This window comes from Trachemys scripta, unplaced genomic scaffold, assembly GCF_013100865.1.
Source record: "Trachemys scripta elegans isolate TJP31775 unplaced genomic scaffold, CAS_Tse_1.0 scaffold_48, whole genome shotgun sequence".
In the NCBI taxonomy this organism is placed as follows: domain Eukaryota; kingdom Metazoa; phylum Chordata; order Testudines; family Emydidae; genus Trachemys; species Trachemys scripta.
Window position 1 is genome coordinate 1 of NW_023260534.1, and position 8,313 is coordinate 8,313.

General features: G+C 48.6%; 1 protein-coding gene across 1 annotated transcript in view; it reads left to right on the forward strand.

The window, feature by feature from the left end:
- The first annotated feature begins 848 nt into the window (after positions 1 to 848).
- Positions 849 to 8,313, forward strand: part of LOC117870590 (killer cell lectin-like receptor subfamily B member 1B allele C) — a 26,269-nt gene continuing 18,804 nt past the window's right edge. Inside the window, exons 1-2 of the mRNA XM_034757789.1 lie at positions 849 to 933; positions 5,713 to 5,808. Of these exons, the coding sequence (XP_034613680.1) occupies positions 849 to 933; positions 5,713 to 5,808 (181 nt within the window). The remainder of the gene's footprint in view (positions 934 to 5,712; positions 5,809 to 8,313) is intronic.

Below are 8,313 nucleotides of genomic sequence, written 5' to 3' on the forward strand. Positions count from 1 at the left end.
GAGAGACAGTCCCTGCCCCAGCTGAGATCAGGGCCCCGTTTTGCTGGGCGCTGCACAGACACACAGGGAGAGACAGTCCCTGCCCCAGCTGAGATCAGGACCCCGTTGTGCCGGGCGCTGCATAGACACACAGGGAGAGACAGTCCCTGCCCCAGCTGAGATCAGGACCCCATTGTGCTGAGCACTGCACAGACACACAGCGAGAGACAGTCCCTGCCCCACCTGAGATCAGGGCCCCGTTGTGCCGGGTGCTGCACAGACACACAGCGAGAGACAGTCCTTGCCCCGGTGAGATTAGGTCCCCGTTGTGCCGGGCGCTGCACAGACACACAGGGAGAGACAGTCCCTGCCCCAGCTGAGATCAGGGCCCCGTTGTGCCGGGCGCTGCACAGACACACAGGGGACTCCATGCCACAAATGGTTCACGATCTAAATAGACAAGAAGCAGAAGGGGAAACATGCACAGGGGAAAAGAAGTGACTTGTGCAAATTCACACAGCAGGTCAAAGGACTAAGATTAAAAGCCAGGTTTTTTAATTCCCAGCCCAATAGTTTAGCCCCCACCCGTGACTAGACCCTACAACATGTCCCTGAAAGCTACGGTGCATCCGAAATCCCTGGCCCCAAGACTGCCCCAGTCTCTACATTTCAAGGCCAGTTGCATTGGTTTAAGGCTGCAGGACCTAGACAGTCCTCACTCTGACGGGACCCTTCGCAATCACATGTGAGAGGAGTCGAAGTCAGCTCTCAGAGGCGGCACTTCCTGACGTTGGATTGAGGTCAATTTCATGCACACAGAGCGGCAGGCTGCCCCGCGAACACAGCCAGGTGCTCTTATTAGCTGCACCATGGCAGGGGAAATAGTCTACGCCGACCTGCACCTCCCCTCTGGCTTTCTTGGCTCTGGGGTGCCTCTTTCAGCTCAGCCCCTCAGTAAGGGACTTTTTTTTTCCGGGGGGGGGGGGGGTGTTAAACCCAAGGATGGATTTTGCTGGGCAGTTCATTGCTTTCAATGCCCGCTCCAGAGTGGGTCTGTGCCGGGGGAACCCTCTGGCTTTTGGGGCGGTGGCTACAACACTTTTGATCAGCTCACTGTCACAGCTCACTTTCGTGTGCGGGGCTCTCAGTGCAGGAGCCTGGGGTGGAAAGGGGAGTTCCATGCACCCACTCGCCAGTCAGGACGGTGCAATTTCTTCGATTACGACCCACAGAGCTCTGGCTGGTGGAGTTGTGGACGGTCGCAGGAGGCACTCAGGCTACCAGGGCCTTGGCAAGAATGAAAAACGGCTCAGACACGTCCCTGGAGTGGGGATGAGCCGTAGACACTGTATTAACTCTAAGCGCTCCTGAGGCAGTGGGGGCTAGTGGCTAGCAGCATTGCACTGGCCCTCGGCAGACCTGACCTCTAGTCCAGGCTCCGCCGCGGGCTAATCGCCCTACGTCTCTATTTGCCCTCCCATCTAGTGCTCTGAGGCAGGGGCTGTCTCTGCCTATATGCTTGTGCAGCCCCCGGGGCGGCAGCGCCCTGATCTCACACAGGACGTTGGGTGCTAACTGTAGTTGACACGTCCTTCCGAGGAAAGCTGGTAAGTACAACTGTAATGCTGCAGCCGGGTGTCCTCTGTAATGGTCCACAGTCCACAGCTGCTACTCGAAGCCGAGGAGCGCTGGCTGGGCGGGGAAGGCTGGCATCCGGGGTAAGCCCCTGCACTGGGAAGCTGGACATGGTGGGTCCTTATTTAAGGCCAGATTATTCAAATGCTCAGCCCCCCACAGCTGGAGCCAGTTTTAGCTAAATAGCTCAGCACCCAGCCAGCCCTGGCCCCTATACTCTCCACCGGCAGCTCACAGGGGCAGGAGTTTGCTGCAAGTGGCCAGAGGAGAATTTCCCCCAGTGCAGGTGCAGCACAGAGCGGCCAAAAGCTACACTGCCAACCCCCTCAAAAACTCTAGTACAGAACAGTTTCCAGGGGTGGGTCAGGCAGCAGTGAGGAGAGTTTCTGCTGCTCCAGGTAATCTGAGCTACTCTGGACTGTCTATAAATTAGAGCAACCCCAGGGCTGCTCTAATTGACACCTGGAGCTGATTTGGAGAAGCCCAGAATCACAAGCCCCAGTGTTGCACTTTCCGTGCTGCACAGCATCTCTGCAACCCATGTCATTAACACGCTTCTTAAGAAACCCTTCAAGAAGCCTACGGTTCTAACCTCACTCTGGGCAGCTCTGACTTCACAGCGGCTATTTTAAAGCTATTGTTTCCTTCCCCTGCCTTCCTACCTCGGTGGGGGAAATGCACATCTCTGCAGAGGGCGCAGCGCAAACGCCAATGCATTACTTAGAGCCTGCAAGATAGGACTTACGTGGTGTCTGGCCTTTGTGTTGGTTGTCTACACAGGGGTGAATTTTATCTTGTGCACACAGTGGCTTCTAGGCAGGGCATATCTCTGAGGTGTCTGTGATTCATACACGTTGCATGTCTGTAAGTTTCATTCTGATCGTCAAGTCTGACCTCCCGCATAACCCAGGCCAGAGTTTCACCTACAGACGCCGGCTTTGATTAGAATGATCCTTCCTTACGCTGTAGGGCCCCAGTTCAGCAAAGCACTTAATGCGTGTGCCTCCCTTTAACCACTTCCTTAAGCCCCATTACAGTCAATGGGACTGCAGTACGCTGTTAAAATTAAACCCATTGTGACGTTGCACTCTATATGATTTTATGAAAGTATGCTGATGAGTGTGAATGTAATGTAACTGGAATATGCTTCACGCAAAAGATCTCTTGTAAGGTATCATTACAAAGTTTATAATCTACTGAGTGTGGTCATCCTATTTGTATAAATATATCACTCTTGTATCTGAAACTAGAAATATGAAATATTACTCTGAGGTGCTATTGTAGTTATGCAAAGTGTGGGCCATTAATGGTGGGTTGGAATCTTAATGTCTCCCATTAACCAGGACAATTGACTGTAGATGTTATTACCTGGAACCACTTAAATCCAGAGTATATATTAATACCTGCGAGGGGGGTGGGACAAACAGCTGTGCATATCTCTCTATCAGTGTTATAGAGGGAGAACAATACCCCATTGGGAGTTGGGCATCTGAGTGTTAAAGACGTTTTCAGTCGTTTTCAGTTAAGTCTGCAACTTTGGGGCACGTGGTTCAGACCCTGGGTCTGGGCTGGAGCAGACGGGCGTGTCTGGCTCAGCAAGACAGGGTGCTGGAGTCCCAAGCTGGCAGGGAAAGCAGGGGCAGAAGTAGTCTTGGCACATCAGTTGGCAGTTCCCAAAGGGGTTCCTGTGATCCAACCAGTTACACCCATGTCCAAGTTCTTTGCTGAATAAGGATGTTTTGCTGAACTGGGCCCTAACTAACATGATTGAGTCCAACAGGAACAAAGAATTCAGCCATATGTACGGGATGGGGGACTCTCTCCTGGGAATCAGTGTCTGAAAAAGATTTGGGGGTGATGATGGATAATCAGCTGAACATGAACTCCCCATGCAATGCTGTGACCAAAAGGATTAACGCGATCCTGGGATGCATAAACAGGGGAATCTTGAGAAGTAGGAAGGTTATTTTCCCTTCTATATTTGGCTCTAGTGCAACTCCTGCTGGAATCCTGTGTCCAGTTCTAGTGCTCACAATTCAGGAAGGATGTTGTTAAACTGGAGAGGGTTAGAGAAGAGCCAGGAGAATAATTAAAGGATCAGAAATCCTGCCTTATAGTGATAGACTCAAAGAGCTCAATCTATTTAACAAAGAGAGGGCTAAGGGGTGACTTGGAATCTCTGAGAAGCTCGTAGTTAAACTGGGGTTAGTTCAATCGGTTTGTGATAAGGGCTGGTATTTTGTTCTTGGACATTTTCCATGGAATCGTTTTAATCACCATGTTTTGTTTTCAAACATCATCATTTTGAAATGGGAACTGTCTTGATTTCAAGACAGAAAATTGTTTCGAAGCGGTTTAGAAAACATGACCTATGAGGAGAAGTTGAAAGAACTGGACATGTTCAGTGCTACAGAAGAGACGGCTGAGGGGGCAGAGGGGGACATGATATCAGTCTTTCACTACGAAAAAGGTTGTTAGGAGGATGTCGATCAGTTGCTCTGCACGGCCACTAAAGGTACAATAAACAGTAATAGTTCAATTTGCAAGGGCGAAGATTTAGGTTAGATTTTAGGAAAAAACTCTCTAACCCTAAGAATAGTTACGCACTGTTATGCAGGTTACCTGGGAAGGTTGTAGAATCTCAGTCGTTGGAGGATTTTAGGAATAGGTTAAACAAACGCCAGCCAAGGATGGTTTAGGGGTAAACTTGGTCCTGGCTCAGCACGGGGTGAGGAAGGGGGGGCTACATGACCTCTTGAGGTCTATTCCAACCCTACATTTCTATAACTTCACGGCTGAAAGATTTTCATCATTTTGAAACAATGTCATGTGACCGAGCTGACCAATCAATCTCGGCAATGCACTATAGTAAATAAACCTTGAAAATGGAAAGAGAAAGTACCCAACCAAAGATATTTACACATGAAAAAAGTTTCCAGCCAAAAAATGTTCCAAATGGGAAACCCTTGAGAAAATCAAATTTGGGAAAGCAAAAATAATAGTGATTCTGAATCCTTCCTGTGCCATCGTAGGTTGCTCAGGGCACGACCCAGCCTCACCATCCCTAGCTAACTTGGGCCTCTCTTTGCATGTCTTCTGTGTTGTCACATTTCTTAAGTTCTCCCTCTCTCAGGACTGTTTGATGGAGGGAGTCTTTTTGCATGGCCCATTTTGCATGTTCTTCCAGCTGCCCATGGCCAATGCTTCACTTCACTCTTAACGTAAGAACGGCCATACTGGGTCAAACCAATGGTCCATCTAGCCCAGTATCCTGTCTTCTGACAATGGCCAAAGAAACTGCATCCCAGATCTTTCCAATTTCTGTTCTGGATAACTTTAGAGATCAGGGGTTGTTGGACTCTCTGATGGGATCTTGGCATTTGTTATTAATTCATTCCATTTAATGTCTAGTAATGTTCTAAGGCATTTTCTGTCCAAGGTATTTAGACATCTGTCTACGCCTTTGTTGGATTTCCAGCTTTCACATCTATACGTTAAGGTGGAAATAGCAATTGAGTTGAACATTCATAGTTTGGTCTTTAAACTGTAGATTTGCAATGACTAAATCTTGTTTAAGCTGGTCCACGAAGCTGCTGCCTTGCTAATTTGCGACATTATTTCCTCATGGACAATCCCACTGGCTTGGGCATTACTGCCAAGGTATGCAAATTGACAATATACGTAATGAACACAATAGATAATAATTAAGAACAATGCAATCAAACAGAAAGAACCTGAAGAACAACAAATAAATATGGTGAGGAATAACAAAAAAAGGCAGAACATTTAAAAATATGGGAAATGTAAAAGACTGAGAAAATGTCAATATTTTCATAAAAATTCCCATTTTTGAGAAAATGGCCAAAATTTCACCCCCATTGCCTTTACAAAAGAGTCAGGCAGCTCTCGAGTCATCCCGGACTGGCCTTCAAAGGAAAACAAGATGAACAGGTGCGTGTATAGGCCCCAATCCTGTAATAAACTCCATGTGGGCATAGGATTCTGCCCACACTGTAAGATTGGGGCTGTGTTTTTCTTTGAAACAGTCTTTCATACACCAGATTCCGATTGTTTCTCACCAGACGTTGGCTCTTACAGGTCCCCCGAGTCCCCGGTGGCATCGGACAGCGCTGTGGGTCGGATGGATTGGGAATATTGTCCTGGTGATTGCTGTGATAGCGCTGGGGATTTGGGGTGAGTAGCTGACGGCGCCGTGTTTACTTGTGCAGGTCCATCAGTGTGCGGATTGTCCTGTCCCTCAGAATTCCATTCTGGATCTTCTTCCACTAGCTGGTACATTTCTGTGATGTGCCAAAGAGCTTGACTGTAACAGGGAGAAAATTAGATAGCTGGGTGTGCATGGGGATGGATGGATAACTAGATAGATCCAGGCATATGCTAGAACTGGTTAAAAATAAAGGGAGAAATTTACTGATATATTACAAAAAAAAACCTTGTCACCCTCTTTTCAAAATTCAAAATACCCCCTAAATTTTGAAAGTCTGAAATTTTAAAAGCTCTGCAGCTGGCTGAAAAATGGGAGAGAGTGAGAAGAATTAACTGAAAGTTTCAACTTTTTTCCCATTTTTTTTTTCCAAATTTCAAAATTATGTCGATATTTTAAAACTAGAACAAAAATTCAGCCAACTCTGTTACTAGCGCTGACTGAGAATGTCTCATCCAAATGTGTTTTTAAAATGGAAAATTAGGATTTTGCTATATTTGTAGAGCTCCCTATCCATCCAGTTGCCTCCTCTTAGCACCAGTCTCCTGATGGGTTTTGAAGGACGGGCCTGGGTTCTTCTGGATCCTGCCTTCTGCTCACCAGGGTATAACAACTTTATTTTCTTCCCGTATGAATTTATTTGGCAGTGCCTCCAGCCCCCTCGCTCCTTCCTGGCAGGGTCACCAGGGCAGCTTGGGAGGAAAATTCTAACCACAGGGTAACCCCCACTTACTTGCCAGATAGTTGGAGACCTGGAACAATTTTTATTGTGAGGATGCTGAGAGCCATTGAACCAAACTGTAAACCCTGCATCTGATGGAAACCACTTCAAGCCAGGGGATGTGGCATCTATGTTGGAGACTCCCAAGAAATAACACAAACCCATACAATATATTCAACACGATAATTTGCAGATGACACTAAGCTGGGGGGAGAGGTAGATATGCTGAAGGATAGGGATAGGGTCCAGAGTGACCTAGACAAATTGGAGGATTAGGCCGAAGGAAATCTGATGAGGTTCAAGGACAAGGACAAGTACAGAGTCCTGCACTTAGGACGGAAGAATCCCATGTACCGCTAGGGGCTAGCCTGGGGACCAACTGGCTAAGCAGCAGTTCTGCAGAAAAGGACCTGGGGATTACAGTGGACGAGAAGCTGGATACGAGTCAGCAGTGTGCTCTTGTTGCCAGGAAGGCCAACGGCATATTGGGCTGAATTAGTAGGAGCATTGCCAGTAGATGGAGGGAAGTGATTATTCCCCTCTATTCGGCATTGGTGAGACCACACACCTGGAGTATTGTGTTCAGTTTTGGTCCCCCCACTACAGAAAGGATGTGGACAAATTTGGACAGAGTACAGCGGAGGGCAATGAAAATGATTAGGGGGCTGGGACACATGACTTACGAGGAGAGGCTGAGGGAACTGGGCTTGTTTAGTCTGCAGAAGAGAAGAGTGAGGGGGGGGGGATTTGATAGCAGCCTTCAACTACCTGAAGGGGGGTTTCAAAGAGGATGGAGCTTGGCTGTTCTCAGTGCTGGCAGATGACAGAACAAGGAGCAATGGTCTCAGGTTGCAGTGGGGGAGGTTTAGGTTGGATATTAGGAAACACTATTTCACTAGGAGGGCGGTGAAGCACTGGAATGGGTTACCTAGGGAGGTGGTGGAATCTCCATCCATAGAGGTTTTTAAGGCCCGGCTTGACAAAGCCCTGGCTGGGATGATTTACTTGGGGATTGGTCCTGCTTTGTGCAGGGTATTGGACTAGATGACCTCCTGAGGTCCCTTCCAACCCTGATCTTCTATGATTCTAATAGACAGGAGGTAAATATAACATAACAGGGTAAAACACTATTCTCAGGGTCACCTGTGCCCATGCTGATAATATCCATGAATTTCCCCAGTCACATGACCTGATCTAGCAAAGGTAAAACGTGTGGCACATTGGTATGCGCGCTCTGAAGGGGCCCTTAATGACCTGTGACCACGATATCATCTGTGCCTCAGTTAGCAGCTTGGCTGACTGGGCTCAGTGCAGCCCAAAGGACTCACACGTGGGATAAGGCCGTCAGTCCCACCACGGGGTTAATAGGCAGCAGGTTATAAAATCCCCAAACCCCGACCCGCTGGCTTGAGGGCCCAGTTCTGGGGGGGTGTCTCCCGAACCATCTCCCTGACTAGCTAACGGAAGGACGGTGACTCACAGCTCCAGGCCGGAGCCTCCCGTTCAGAGACGGCTCTGCACTGCAGAGGGCTGATGATCACTGCTGGCAGGCGTCCTCGTCATGCAGGGTCAGGCTGCTGCTGCTCCCCGGATTTCTCCTCCCACCGAGGGGTGCACGGCTCAGGGGGCAGGTTACTAAACTAGCCTAAAAATCCTAACTTCAGTCTCCTACCCCAGTGCTCAGCCACACTCCCAGCAGGCGACAGCCCTGGGCCAGCAGCCAGAGCAGGGGTGCCCTGGGGTGGCTGATTTT